Source organism: Contarinia nasturtii, unplaced genomic scaffold (genome assembly GCF_009176525.2).
Source record: "Contarinia nasturtii isolate CC-2019 unplaced genomic scaffold, AAFC_CNas_1.1 Cnas_scaffold_1037, whole genome shotgun sequence".
Classification (NCBI taxonomy): domain Eukaryota; kingdom Metazoa; phylum Arthropoda; class Insecta; order Diptera; family Cecidomyiidae; genus Contarinia; species Contarinia nasturtii.
This window is the reverse complement of record NW_022198383.1, coordinates 1-14139: the sequence shown is the minus strand read 5'-3', so window position 1 is coordinate 14139 and position 14139 is coordinate 1. Positions and strand designations below refer to the sequence as shown.

The following is a 14139-nucleotide window of genomic DNA, read 5'->3' as shown; positions in this document are numbered from 1 at the left end:
CCCCTAAGGTAGACCTCAACAAATATTATAAACGATAAAGTACAAATCATATTTACTTTCATGCAAGTACTACACGTTTTATGATTGTTGTTCTAGATTCAAAACATAAATCAATGCAATATTTAAACGAAAATATTTAGTTCTCTCTCTCTCTCTATTGCTTAAAAATGCGTTGGCCTTAAAATTTCATTAAAAAAACATAACTTCAAAGTTCCTTTAACAAGGTAGGAAGGAAGAAGAAAACAGCGGAGCAACTAGATAATGATACCAACTAAACTAAAAATGGCATTACAAAAACCCAACGATGAACTTTGACTTTATTATGAAACTAGAAGACCATTTTTAGAAAATCGAAGTCTGTTTAACTTAATAAAGAGATAACATATAATTTTTTAACGGATGGTAATGAAATTTTACTGTAGAGAGGTTGAGTGAACTTAACCTTAAGTTAATAATAAATAGTTTGTCTGATTCATAGCCGGAACGTATTGATTTGTAACCGAATAATATTTTTAGCTGAAAATTCAATTATCGATTCTTATGTACTCTGATGAAAAGTGGTTGACGACAACGATGTGGTGATGAGTTTTTTTTTTTTCACTTCGATCAATTTTCATCAATAAATAAAAAAAATTAGAGTCAAATAAAGGTGAGCTCAAGTTGACCAAATTTCTCAGTATCAAAAGCAGTTGGTTCGTGTCCACTTCAACATTTTATACATTATCCACTGAAACTCTTAGGATGTCCTCAAACTATTTTGATGAAGAAATGAAAACGTGGGTTAGTGTTTGCCCACCAATTGTATTAAATCCAAAGATTTCATTAGGCCATGGTATTTTATGGACGTTATCTAAGAATCCACATAAAATCGTACAGGTAACGTAATGAGCTTGACGTTAAATAAAGCCTGCTTCATTACAAAAGCGTATTTATTAATTATATAAAACGGTGAACATCAGATCAACCACGAAACAAATATCCAACTGACCAGTGAGTATATACGTCGCTGTACAATTCGTGCTGCCATAAATCTCCAACATTTTGGCTGTGAAAAGGGAGATATAATCGGTATTGTTGCGAAAAACAGTCATTACGTTGCACCAATTGTGTTTGCATCAATTTGCATTGGGTGTCCTGTAAATACATTGGATCCATCATTCTCGAAATCCGAACTAATTCACATGCTATCAATTACAATGCCAAAAATTATGTTTTGTGATGCGAACATCTATGAATTGATTCAAGATTGTTTGAACGATATCGAAAATGGCGCGAAAGTGTTCACATTCAGTGGCCAATCAGGTGATTCTATTCCAGTCGAGGATTTATTCGAAGAGGTCAACGACGAGGACACATTTTCGTAAGAAAAACATGACAGTTTTTATTAGTTTTGAATTGAAATGTTGAGGAAATCGATTTAAATATGTTATAGCCCAGTTGACGTCGATGGAGAGAATACAACCGTTGCTATTATTTGTACATCTGGATCGACCGGTTTTCCCAAAGGTTCAAGTTCAAAAGTTAATTGTTTAAATTATTTGTCAAAATGTTTTCTCTTTCTCCAGGTGTTTGTTTATCGCATGCCATTTTAATGCAACAATGCGTTGAAAACATGGTCCGTGAAGATGATGTGGTTTTAACGTTTAGTACAATTTATTGGATTTCTGGCCTTCTGCAATTGATATGCAGTGCTATTAAGGGTTTTCGTCGAATAATTACAACTGAACGCTTCAGCGTTGAATTAATGCTGGACATGATTGAAGAGCATCGTGTACGAGCTGTATTCAAATATGATATATGAACATTTTCCAATTTTTTTTCAATTAAACTAGTAATCCGTCCCATTTTAGATTACATTTTTTATGAGTGCAAGTCATTTTCTTCATTTGGCCTTGAAATGTGAGCAATTTTATCGAACGGATTTTTCAAGTATACGTGTGTTAATGTGCGGTGGCACCAAATTATCAATTGCAACGGCATTGGAAATGAAAAAGTTTTTAAAAAACGGCGCCATTTATCCGGTGTATGGAATGAGTGAAGCGGCCGGTTGTTTATCAGTTGCAGCTGTGAGAACCGAACTAGACACTTCCGTGGGCCGTTTGGTATTTGGCACAAAGGCAAAAATTATCGATAATGATGGAAATCGGTTAGGAATTAATGAATGTGGTGAACTTTGTATAATGACAAAGTTCAAATTTTTAGGCTATTTTGGTAATGAAGAAGCCACAAATGATGCTGTTGACGATGAAGGTTTTTTGAAAACGGGCGTTATTGGGTATTTTGATAACGACAATAATTTATACTTGGTCGATCGAAAAAAAGATATTTTGAAATACTGTTCATCACAAATCTCACCCACCGAACTGGAACAATATTTGATTAAGGTGCCAAGTATTAAGGCCATTTGTGTCGTCGGTATTCCGCATGAAACGGTTGGTGATTTACCCGCAGCCGTTATCGTTCGAAATGAGAACGTAACATCGATAACACATGACGAGGTTGAAAAAATGATTACAGGTACGACAACTTTTGACTAGACTTTTGAATTGTACATTATGACATCACATAACTTATTTATGAAAAACTGTCAACTAAATAACTAGGTAAATGATAAAAACGTTTGTCGATGAGTTGTGATGACATTGTTTTTGTTTTGTAAGAATGACTTGCAATAATTTCGTTGCCTACATTTTGGCTGGAATTTTACGAGAAAAATTGAACGAACAATGACATGATAATATATGGAATTTAACTTTTGTTATTCTTAGATAATTTTGCGGATTACAAACGTTTACGTGGAGGTGTATATTTTGTGGATACATTACCTTTGACGCCATCAGGAAAGATACTACGTCGATGTGTAAGAGAAACGGCCATCAAATTGTACAATGATACACTTGAACTAGACGCCTAAATCATGAAAAATTCAAATGAATCACATGCCTTTTTTCTCATGCAATATTCAAACAAAACGCTGTGCAAATGAATACGTATACTTCATCACTACATTGTATACATTGCACACTTGTTTAAAATACTATTTCTATTCGTAATTATCGTGTGTGTTTCAATGTTTCCGAGCAAATGATACAGCTGCAGTTCATTAGAATTGCAGTGAATAATACTGAATATTTCAATAAAAACCGTCTCGCTTAAAACGAGCGACAATTTTCAGAATTTGAAACATTTGCCGTTTTTCATTCCAAGGATCAACATATCATATCCATATTATTGATTGATTGAAATTGCTAACAAAAGCCTATTTTCTGTGTTGTACAAACACTACATCACTTTTTTTCTGGAATCAATATTATAAACGGTGAATTGCAATTCAGTTCGATTTGAATCATATCGTCGGTCGGCCGCTATATTGGATGCATTCGATTTAATTTAATTAGTTCAAAGAAAGAAAAAATGTTCTCAACAAAATACGACGAAGAAACAAAAGTGTGGAGGGGTCATGATGAAGTGCCGATGTACAATCCAAAGGTTTCACTGGCTCAAGTACTTCTTACCACAATGAAAAACATGGGACAGAAAGTGGCCCAAGTAATTATACAAATTTAATATCATGTAAGTGCACTTTTTTTTGAAATGCATTCTCGTTACAGATAAGCGACGATAATGGCGTTGAATTGACTTTTGAGGAGATACGCCTCAAAACAATTCGAGGCGCTCAAAATCTTCAAAACCTTGGTTATGAGCCGAAACAAGTGTTTTCATTGATGGCAAAAAATTCACATCATGTCGCACCGATTGTATTTGCATCGATAAGTATTGGTTGTTCAGTTAATACTCTTGATCCGACATTCGGTAAAATTGAACTAATTCATATGCTGAATACCACCAAACCGTGCCTAGTGTTTTGTGACGACGATAATTATGATTTGGTGAGTGAATGTTTGACGGAATTGAAAAACGACGCAAAAGTCTTCACATTTGGTAATGACACCAAAGATGGAGCAGAATCAGTCGACAGTCTTTTTTCGGAGACAAATATCGAGGATGATTTTATGTGAGTGAAAAAAAAAGCAAAATGTACACATTCGCGGAAAATAAACTTTTTTGGGGAAATTATATTTCAGCCCCGTTCGAGTTGATGGTGAAACCGAAGCGGCAACGATAATTTGCTCTTCTGGTACGACCGGCCTGTCCAAAGGTAATTTACACTAATACGGACGTCCAAAAGGTCTCATTTGCGTATTGCGTTGTTTTTTATATTTTTCAAATTGTTTCAATGTTGTTGAATAAACAACAGGTTTTTTTGCTAATTTTATTTATTACAATCTACAATTTAAATAAATTCATCTTTGATTGCATGCAATGTAGGAGTTTGTCAGTCGCATGCAGCGCTACTTGATTCAATCAACATGTTCGGTTTGTCGAATATCAGTGATATCATGCTATGTTTCAGTTCGTTATACTGGCTGAGCGGTTTAATGGTTTTATTGAAAGGTACAATTTGCGGTGCAACGCGTATCATTACCACCGAACCTTATTCACCCGAATTGCAGCTTCGTTTAATGGAAAAATATAAAGTGACGTATGCAATGAATGCACCGCATCATTTAACATTGATGATGAAAAATGAGCAATTTACTAATACGGATTTATCAACGTTGAAGTATCAATTTGTTGGCGGAAGCAAATGTCCACTCCATGTTAAAACTGAAATGAATTCGTATTTACCGAATGGAAAAGTGTATTCTGGTTATGGTATGAGCGAAGTGTCTGGCGTAATATCATGTGATTTCCCAGGGTCAATCGAAAAAGATTGCGTTGGCAAATTGAGTAATGGATATGAAGTGAAGATAATCGATGATCAGGGTGAAAAATGTGAACCAAATGTTGATGGTGAAATTTGTTTGAAAACCAATTACAAATTTCTTGGATATTATGCCAATGACAAAGCAACGGAAGAATTATTCGACGATGATGGCTATATGATGACAGGAGACATTGGCCATTTCGATGACGACGGAGATTTATTCATTGTTGATCGAAAGAAGGATCTTTTGAAATTTTGCAACATGCAAATTTCACCGTCACAAGTTGAAAGTTATATTATTGAATCGCCGGAGATAAAATCGGTATGTGTCATTGGCATACCAGATGACGAAAATGGTGATTTGCCAGCAGCAGTTGTTGTTAGAGCAGACGGATCTGATGTGAGCGGAGAAGATATTTATAATATGGTTGCAGGTATGTTATGAGGGAGTTCAATTCAGACGAGAGTTTTCCCTATTTATTGATATAGCTAACAGAAAATAATATTTACTTTTATTCTAGAACATTTTTCCGATCACTTCAAACTTCGCGGTGGAGTTTATTTCGTTGATTCGTTGCCGACAACACCTTCGGGCAAAGTATTAAGAAGAAAAGTGAAAGAAAGTACAATTGAGTTGTACAACATACATAAAGAATAGTTTTTTTTTCACCAAATTTGTTTGATGGAAAATCAAAATAAATCAAATTCGCATGAAAACGCACATTCACTCTTAAATATATATTCGAATTTATACAAAAGTTCATACTTTGAATTTATCGTACGTTAGAAGAACTTTTAATTTAATTTAACTACATTTAGCACTTTTAAAGTTTATCAATCAGTTTATTGTTGACATTATTGCTAAATTCTGAGTAATAAACGTATTGATTTATGAACAAAAGTCGAAGTTGTTTTTATTTGGTTCAAAAAATATGATATGGCGCAATTACACAAAGGGCTGTTATCGGGAATAGCATATGCGACACATTGTATCATTTAATACACACGAAACTTCCAGTGGAATCTATAGGCAAATCTATTATTTTTTTTATTACTTTATTATCATTATTGTTTACAGAAAAATCTATGATACAAGGTCCAATTATTCAGTATTATAGATATTTAAACTCAAAACACGGCTTTGATTGTAGTTTTAGATGTCCATTAGGCTGTATCGATAATAGTTGAACGCTGGGATTTAACCTATGCAGATTGATGAGAAAAGTTGATATTGATCCAAATAAAAATAATTTTGTGCGAGAGGTACACCCAATTTTCAATAGAAGTCATTCGAACTTTCGGACCAAATATTTTCACATCTTTCCTATATCATACATGTCTCACATTCAAAGATCCACATTGTTGGCCATTTTCGCAATATTTATATAAAAAGTACATCGAAAATTAATTTTATCACAAAACTTAGATTCTGCTTTCTCATTCTAATCACAGCGTGAACTGTCGTAAAATTCTTAACAATTAGATGTTGTTGTTGTTGTTGTTGTCGTTGCTTATGATGGTGCGTTAGACGCTCCGAAAGCAAGTAGTTGGATTGTAAATTCGAAAGAATTTAATATAGTAAAATCAATATAAGGCGAAGAACAACAACATCTAGTTATCTATCATCTCTTGGTCTCAATCTGCATAGCAGAGTTCGCAACTCCGACCGAACACTGTGCGTAAGAATAAGAACATGCAAACAGCGCCGCACTCGAATGCATTTGATTTGAATTATAAATTGAAGCGGTGCGAGTTCGAACTAACCAAATTACACTAACAAAATCTACATACACGCTCAGTGTTCGACTCCGACCGGCCGCCGGTCCCGACCGAACCGAAGATGGTCGGAGAACAGTCAGTATCGGAATGATTTCGCCATCGAATTTTTTTCGGAATTCAGTATTGGTCGGATGCTCGATGGAATTCGTCAAATTTAAGTTCTGATTGGGTCAGAATAAAAAATCGACTTGCAGTGCATAGGTTACAGCCGGTGTATATTTGTATGAGATTGGAGACTTTTTTTTGCGAATCTCGCTAATGAGCGCCATCTGATTTTAGTGTGAATTAGATGCAAAAACTGAATTTAATTCTGTAGCATTGAAATGAAAAAGTGAAAAAACAACAACAATAGCACGGCCACACAGAGCTGTACATCTATGCGTGCTGATGCATACATACACATATACGCTTTCTTCATTCTTTCATTCCATTGCTATACGTATCTCACTGGTCAACAGATCTATGTAGCCATGTTACTGTTGTTGTTTTTTTTCTCTTTTTCGATTCAATTCATTGTAACTAAATTGAGTTCAACTATGGAATACAAGATGGCACAGATGAGGGGAATTCGCATTTTGTCTCTTCATAGGCTTAGCCGGTTGATAGGTTAAAAGTTCAACGTCCAAGAAATTTGCACTACTTCTATAATCGATTCACCCTAATACAGTGGGCATTGTAATGGGCCCATTACAATCATTATCTTAACATGTATCATGTTTGTCATGCGATAAATGATATGTACACAAATAATATATATAATAATTGAATCTACTGTATATGTTCATTCAGTATAATTTTGAATGTCTAACAGTAAAGTCATTCTCAGAACACGCTCTTTTAACTCAGTCAGTTTTTACAGGAAAAAACACCTTTATTTATCTGTTTCATTAAAAAAAATGTGCTGTACAAAGTACAATGAAGAAGCCAAAGAATAGAGTGGTTATGATAGACCTCCAATTTTCAATCCGAAAATCTCATTAGGTCATGTAATCTTAAAATCCTGTATGATATATGAATCAAATATTGCTCAAGTACGTATACAATTCAGCTTGTAATTCAGTATTAAGTGATTTTCGTGATAAATTGTGGTTCATTATTTCTTATTCGTGTAAATAACATTTTAGATAAGTGATTTTTTTAAACGCATTCTCGTTGCAGATAAGCGACGATAATGGAATTCAATTGACTTTTGATGAAATTCGCCTAAAAACTATTCGAGCCGCACAAAATCTTCAAAAACTTGGATATGAGCCGAAACAGGTGTTTGGATTGATGGCAAAAAATTCACATAATGTCGCACCGATTGTATTTGCATTGATAAGTATTGGATGTCCAGTCAATACACTAGATCCAACATTTGGAAAAGTCGAATTGATTCATATGCTCAGTATAACAAAGCCAGCGCTGATGTTTTGTGATGTCGAGGCTTATGATTTGGTGAAAGAGTGTTTAACGGAAATGGGAAATGGTGCCAAAATTTTCACATTCGGTGGTAGTAAGGATGGATCAAAACCAGTTGAGGATCTACTTTCAAAAACTGAAAATGAAGACGATTTTGTGTGAGTTAACTTTCAAAACTCAACAAATTAGAAATCCACACTCATTATACAATCATTTTTTTTGATGTTTTTTATGTAAATAACGTATTTTATAACAGTCCGTTGAATATTGATGGTGAAAATGAAATTGCTTTCATTGCTTGTTCTAGTGGAACTACCGGCCTTTCAAAAGGTCTTTACCAAACCTTTACAATTGCATTGTCTTGCTTGCTTGTCGTTAACATAAACTAATCTAATTTTTTTTTATAAATTGCCCAACATAATATTCAATTATTGGCAGGAGTATGCTTATCGCATGCATCTCTTCTTAGTGTGATGGATCGTGGCACTTCGATAAATTCAAGTGACGTGGTATTTTTTGAAAATATGATCACTCACCAGCTGTGATTTTACCTGTGATTTTTTTTTATTGATTAGATTTTATGCTTCAGTTCTCTATATTGGCTGAGTGGGATTGTTTTTCTCTTTTATGGAACATTAAATGGATCAACTCGTATCATTACAACCGACGCCTATGCGCCAGAGTTGCAATTACGTTTCATCGAGCAATATAAAGTAACGGTTACGATGAATGCACCACATCATCTAACATTGATGCTGAAAAGTGCTGCGTTTGCTAAAACAGATTTATCAAGTTTAAAGCGACAGATGACGGGCGGAAGTAGAACTCCCATGATTGTAAAAAATGAGATGAATTCATGTCTTCCGAATGGGCGGGTATATGTTGGTTATGGTCTGACCGAAATCAGTGGCATAGCTGCAATTGACGATCCTTTGTCAAAGGACAAGGACACTGTTGGCCGACTTAATGTTGGAATACATGTTAAAATAATTGATGAAAACGGCAAACGGTGCGGTATTAATGTTAACGGTGAAATTTGCCTGAAAACGAACTATAAATGTTTGGGCTATTACGAAAATCCAAAAGCCACCAACGAATTATTTGACAGCGAAGGTTTTATTTTGACCGGAGACGTGGGCCATTTTGACGAACATGGTTATTTATACATTGTGGATCGGAAAAAGGAATTCTTGAAATATTGCAATTCACAGATTTCACCATCAGAAATTGAGAGCTTTTTGATTGGATCGCCACATATTAAATCGGTGTGTGTAGTTGGAGTACCTGATGATTTTGCTGGTGATTTACCAGCAGCCGTTGTTGTTAAAACTGAAGGATCTAATATCACGGAAAAGGATGTGTTTGATTTAGTTTCAGGTAATTTCGATATTGAAGAAAAAGAGTACATCTATCATTTTTCAAGGTTTTCTCATCCACAAATTCCTTTTAGAACACTATTCGGACATTTATAAGCTTCGCGGTGGAGTTTTTTTCGTTGATTCATTGCCTGCAACTCCATCGGGCAAAATTTTGAGAAGAAAAGCTAAAGAGATCGTACTTTCATTATTAAGTTCTTAGTTTTACACATGCATGTTTATTCTGTTTAAGATTTAATCAAACATTATATTGAAATATTTTCAGGCAGCTGATTCAGCTCAGAAAGCTAACGTCAGGCGCTGAAACTGAGTGGAAACAATAGAAGTTATTGACAACTTATTGTTATAGCGGTTGCAGCAATGTAGGTGATTTACTGTTATTTTCACTCCGTTTCAGCGCCTGACGTTAGCTTTCTGAGCTGAATCAGATGCCTGAAAATAACTCAATGTAATGGTTGGATTAAAAAAAAAAATACTTTTAAGTGAACAAATTAACTATAATTGCGAATACTCTCAATTACTCTCCGACGTATTTATATGGCAAAATTACAACAAAAAGTACACTCATTTTTTATGACGATTAACTAAAGTTACTTTGTAGTGTCGCCTTGTAGGCTACAAGTTGTAGCATATACAGCTTTCTATTAAACGTTTATTGTCTTTCTCTCTACATCATTCTACATCCGTAAGTATATTATGTATTATACGATCTGAAAAAATTAAATGTGCACCAGTTAAACGATGCACAAACATCACATACAGCCTATATGCAGTGCAAAATAAAAAAAAGTCACAATATAGAATAAAGCATTATCTGATGATCATATGTAAACTTCGAGCTAGTATGTCAAATTGATATTTTTGCTCTAGATCAGGGCTGTAATTTTCACTCTGTCAGTGTGCGCACATATCCAAGTCAGTAGAATACTCTTTTAGAAGAGAGTACATTCTTTTCTCACTCTATTCGTATGCATAGTACACATGGAAGGAATGGGAATTGAATATACGTGTTTAATGCAAAAGAGTGATAAGAGAGTCGAATAAAACTATACGAAAAGAGTGAGAAAAGAGTCTACTCTCTCCTAAAAAAGTATTCTACTGACTTGGTTAGTAGTGTGTACACTCACGTTCCATGTGCGACGCTCACAATGCTTGTATTTTCAATGTGCACGCACATTTAGCCACAAGTTTTTGACCGTTGTCCAAAAATTGTAAACCATCCTTTGAGATGTCAAACTTTTGTGCAAGTGTGCGTCGTACATGGAATGTGATTGTACACACTACTATGTGCGCACACTGACAGAGTGAAAATAACAGCCCTGCTCTAGATCCCTACTATCGAGAATTTATGACATAAAATTGAGTGGATTACTCTTCTTGTATGTGTAAATAATACGAATATGTGGAATACAAAAATATCGGTTGCAGAATTGCTTAAATATGTTGGAAAATTGTGAATTCAATCAATCTGATGAGTGAATTGTTATTTATTTCAAAATAGCGATTAATTCATCTGCCCTGATTTCGATAAGAACTTATCAAGAAAAAGACTTGTGCGCCATTATCACAAGTTTATATTTATCTAGATTGATAAAAACGAGTTTTTTCTTCATCGAGTGGAGGAAATCAATAATAAGCAAAACCGTTGAAGCAAAGAAATATTCCAGTACTTTGTAAGCGGTATAGCAGGTTTAAAAGTTCTTCTATTGAATCAGTCGGCCGAAGGAAATTAGCAAAGATGCAGTACTCAACGCGATTTGATGCAAATAAAAAGGTTTGGTTTGGTCCAAGTAGTGACTTTAAAATAGATAAGCAAACCAACTTTGGTGATATTCTCTTGGAAAACCTTAACGATACTGATGCCGAACGGGTGATACAAGTAAAGTGAATTTCAAAATAGTTTTTCAGATTTAATATGTAATACTGTGACATATGTGTAGATTAATGGTGACACCGGCGAAACACTCACAAAGGCTGAAGTTCGTAAGCGGACGATACGATGTGCTCAAAATCTGATTCGATTGGGATGCAAACAAAATGATTGTATCAGCATTATTTCGCGTAATCATCACAATTTAACGCCGCTTCTATATGCAGCAATTTGCATTGGATCTCCGGTTAGTCCATTGGATGTTGTGACAGTGAAAGGTTCGTTTCAATTTAATTTAAGACTTTGGAATTGATTTATACTTCAATGGCACTCAAGTACTACGTTACATCATTGCAACAGTGTATAAGTGAAACTTCGCCGTTGTGTAGTTTTTATACACAAATTAAACGTAGACACAAATCGTCATGAAATTACCCGAACCATGGCCTGGAAATGCCTATGTAATTTACATCTAAACGAGTGAGACTCAAACATGTGCTTCCTCTTCAAAACAATACAATACACACTAACTCACAAACATCAAAAGTATACGCCACAACAGCAAAGTGCTGAGTGCAAGCACAAATACATGCGCGCGCTACTCAGCTTTGTTTCTGTGATGAATACCCGTGTACAAAAAAAGTGACTGTAAAAACAAGCAACCTTAGTTAAATTTAGTTAACTTCAATCAATTAAAGTAAGCTATGGTTAACTGCAACAGCTAACTATAGTTGACAATAATCATAGTCACCCGATAGTCAAAACGTCCCAAAATAATCGCCTGACTGACTGAGTAGCTATAGTCGATTGTTTTCCAAAAACAAAATTTTAAAATTCATGAATATAGCTAACTATAGTCACTTACAGTCAATAGTAACTTAGTCACTTTTTTTCCACTCGGGTACTAATTGACTTCTGCTGTACATTTGATGCTTGTGTATGTATTGTCTTGAAGAAGAAGCACATGTTTGAGTATCATTCATCTCCGCCCCTTGACCCGAACAATATACAAAGAAGTTTTTAATCGATCATTTTAATATAAGGAATATTATTTCAAGTCACTAGGACGATTCTAAAATTCATAATTTTCTCGTGGGTGTGGCTATTCATCTGAACAGTTGGACGACGTTTTATGTCTGTCTATTGCGCTTTGCAATCGTTAAATTTGACTGTTTTGTTCATTTACAGATGGAATTTCTTTGATTCTTCAAAGAGTAAGACCAACATTTATTTTCTGCGATTCTGATGTTTTGCAAACGATTAAGGAAACGACCACCGATATTGGATTGAATACAAAGCTGTTTACGGTGAATGGATCACTCAATGGATTTGATTCAATCGATAGTTTAATGGTTGAAACTGGCACTGAAGACTCTTTTGTGTATGTATTTCCAAAAAAGGTAACAAAATAATGCGTTTGTACTGGTAAAAACACCGGTTTTCATTTCAGGTGTGCAAAAATAGCCGATGCATGTTTGCAAACGGCTGTAATTTCTTGCTCTTCTGGTTCCACCGGACTTCCAAAGTCGATTTGCATGAGTCATGCCCTTTTTTTGAACATGTTTTCGAATCGAATTTCTCAATTTCCATTCATTAGTTTGAGCTTTAGTTCATTGTATTGGTTATCTGGCATTTGGGCAAGCATATCACCGGCTTTTAAAAATACCCGTATCTTTACCACGAAACCATTTTCTGCTGAACTATTTTACGAGTTAGTGGTAAAACATAAGGTAAGTACTTACAGTTTGGTTACATTTTAAAAACTCAATTTCAATTCCTTGACTCATTTACTCTTGTATAGATTCAATTTTTCTTTGGTCCACCGTGTCAAATGCAAGCATTTCTTAAGAGTGAGCAATGTGCTAAGGCTGATTTGTCATCACTTTTGGCGTGTTTTATTATTGGTGGCTTCATTCCATCCGTTTTAGTTCAAACGCTAAAAAAATTCCATCCAAAATGCAGTATGCTTACAGGTTACGGTATGACTGAATTTCTACTGCTTGCAACTTAAGTAGGTTTTTGCTACTTATATTAATATATTTCTTTGTGTTGAAATTTTGTAGGAATGACGGAAATTGGTGGAGGCGCGAGTTGTACTGCACCAAATGAATTGGAAGAATATCCAAATTCTGTTGGGCGCTTAGTTCCAGGCGCAAAAATGAAAATAATAAGTGAAAAAACCGGCGAAAAGTGTGGAATCGGTAAAGAAGGCGAGATTTATGTGAAGATTCCAGTTCCAGCAATCGGATACTATAAAGATGAAACAGCCACTCGAAGTGCCTATGATAGTGAAGGGTATTTTATCAGCGGTGATCTTGGCTATTTCGATGAATCTGGTCGGCTGATTGTTGTCGGAAGAAAAAAAGAAATTTTTAAAAACTGTGGATTCTCCATTTGGCCGGCTGAGCTTGAGGATCTCATCATAAAAAGTCCAGCCATTAAAGAGGCTTCTGTTGTTAGTGTCTATGATGATGAAGCAGTGACAGATTTACCCGCTGCACTTGTTGTGAAACAAGATAATTGTTCAATAACAGAAAATGAAGTTTATGCTATTATTGCCGGTAAGATGTTCAGTGTGTAACAGTGTCAAAATGTAAATTTCCATTATTTTTTAACACAGATCAATTGCCTAGTTACAAGCATCTTGATGGTGGCGTTTACTTTGTTGATGAATTGCCAATGACACCATCCGGCAAAGTTATCCGATACAAAGTTCAGAAAATGGCACAGAAATTCTATCAACAACGAAAATGCGGTCTTTAACATAAAATTCAATGATAAAGGTTCGATATTTAAAATGAATGAAATTACTATGAATGGATTTATTATTTTGTATATGTCAATAATATTGAATGTTAATTTACAACAATAAAAGCGTTTTTATCACAACATAAATATTCATAAAAATGAAGTAGAAAACTTTGTGGTAAATAATTTATGGTATT

At 34.7% G+C, this 14139-nt stretch overlaps 4 protein-coding genes across 6 annotated transcripts; all 4 read left to right on the top strand.

Annotated features, from left to right (window-relative positions):
* Positions 1-1196: 1196 nt before the first annotated feature.
* On the top strand, positions 1197-2971 carry LOC116343641 (4-coumarate--CoA ligase 1-like). The gene is made up of 5 exons (XM_031771838.1): positions 1197-1360; positions 1433-1506; positions 1566-1771; positions 1851-2517; positions 2769-2971. The coding sequence occupies exons 1-5, from the start codon at positions 1197-1199 to the stop codon at positions 2912-2914; spliced, it is 1257 nt and encodes a 418-aa protein (XP_031627698.1). The 3' UTR covers positions 2915-2971.
* A 200-nt stretch (positions 2972-3171) lies between these two features.
* On the top strand, positions 3172-5573 carry LOC116344039 (4-coumarate--CoA ligase-like 7). The gene is made up of 5 exons (XM_031772409.1): positions 3172-3549; positions 3612-4015; positions 4086-4159; positions 4330-5202; positions 5290-5573. The coding sequence occupies exons 1-5, from the start codon at positions 3415-3417 to the stop codon at positions 5424-5426; spliced, it is 1623 nt and encodes a 540-aa protein (XP_031628269.1). The 5' UTR covers positions 3172-3414; the 3' UTR covers positions 5427-5573.
* Positions 5574-7353: 1780 nt separating this feature from the next.
* On the top strand, positions 7354-9547 carry LOC116344330 (4-coumarate--CoA ligase 1-like). Its single transcript, XM_031772814.1, has 6 exons — positions 7354-7578; positions 7706-8106; positions 8205-8278; positions 8387-8457; positions 8524-9325; positions 9399-9547. The coding sequence occupies exons 1-6, from the start codon at positions 7552-7554 to the stop codon at positions 9524-9526; spliced, it is 1503 nt and encodes a 500-aa protein (XP_031628674.1). The 5' UTR covers positions 7354-7551; the 3' UTR covers positions 9527-9547.
* Positions 9548-9900: 353 nt separating this feature from the next.
* On the top strand, positions 9901-14089 carry LOC116344329 (4-coumarate--CoA ligase-like 7). 3 transcript variants are annotated; one of them, XM_031772813.1, is made up of 8 exons: positions 9901-10009; positions 10911-11203; positions 11265-11472; positions 12383-12575; positions 12645-12924; positions 12996-13173; positions 13258-13755; positions 13815-14089. In XM_031772813.1, exons 2-8 carry the CDS (start codon positions 11063-11065, stop codon positions 13955-13957), a joined length of 1641 nt encoding a protein of 546 aa, XP_031628673.1. In that variant the 5' UTR covers positions 9901-10009; positions 10911-11062; the 3' UTR covers positions 13958-14089. The 3 variants fall into 3 exon arrangements, with proteins under 3 accessions (XP_031628673.1, XP_031628672.1, XP_031628671.1); XM_031772812.1 differs by having other exon boundaries at positions 9902-10009; positions 10826-11203; XM_031772811.1 differs by lacking the exon at positions 9901-10009 and adding an exon at positions 10671-10703 and having other exon boundaries at positions 10826-11203.
* The last annotated feature ends 50 nt before the right edge of the window (positions 14090-14139 follow it).

Bases quoted from the DNA above. Each gene is read 5' to 3' on its own strand.
- LOC116343641 (XM_031771838.1), top strand. From the start codon at position 1,197: ATGCCAAAAATTATGTTTTGTGATGCGAACATCTATGAATTGATTCAA. The intron at 1,507-1,565 runs GTTCAAGTTCAA...CTCTTTCTCCAG, and splicing joins ATCGACCGGTTTTCCCAAAG to GTGTTTGTTTATCGCATGCC. The intron at 2,518-2,768 runs GTACGACAACTT...TGTTATTCTTAG, and splicing joins GGTTGAAAAAATGATTACAG to ATAATTTTGCGGATTACAAA.
- LOC116344329 (XM_031772813.1), top strand. From the start codon at position 11,063: ATGCAGTACTCAACGCGATTTGATGCAAATAAAAAGGTTTGGTTTGGT. The intron at 12,576-12,644 runs GTATGTATTTCC...TTTTCATTTCAG, and splicing joins GGCACTGAAGACTCTTTTGT to GTGTGCAAAAATAGCCGATG. The intron at 12,925-12,995 runs GTAAGTACTTAC...ACTCTTGTATAG, and splicing joins AGTTAGTGGTAAAACATAAG to ATTCAATTTTTCTTTGGTCC.
- LOC116344039 (XM_031772409.1), top strand. From the start codon at position 3,415: ATGTTCTCAACAAAATACGACGAAGAAACAAAAGTGTGGAGGGGTCAT. The intron at 4,016-4,085 runs GTGAGTGAAAAA...ATTATATTTCAG, and splicing joins AATATCGAGGATGATTTTAT to CCCCGTTCGAGTTGATGGTG. The intron at 5,203-5,289 runs GTATGTTATGAG...CTTTTATTCTAG, and splicing joins TATTTATAATATGGTTGCAG to AACATTTTTCCGATCACTTC.
- LOC116344330 (XM_031772814.1), top strand. From the start codon at position 7,552: ATGATATATGAATCAAATATTGCTCAA. The intron at 8,107-8,204 runs GTGAGTTAACTT...ATTTTATAACAG, and splicing joins GAAAATGAAGACGATTTTGT to TCCGTTGAATATTGATGGTG. The intron at 9,326-9,398 runs GTAATTTCGATA...AATTCCTTTTAG, and splicing joins TGTGTTTGATTTAGTTTCAG to AACACTATTCGGACATTTAT.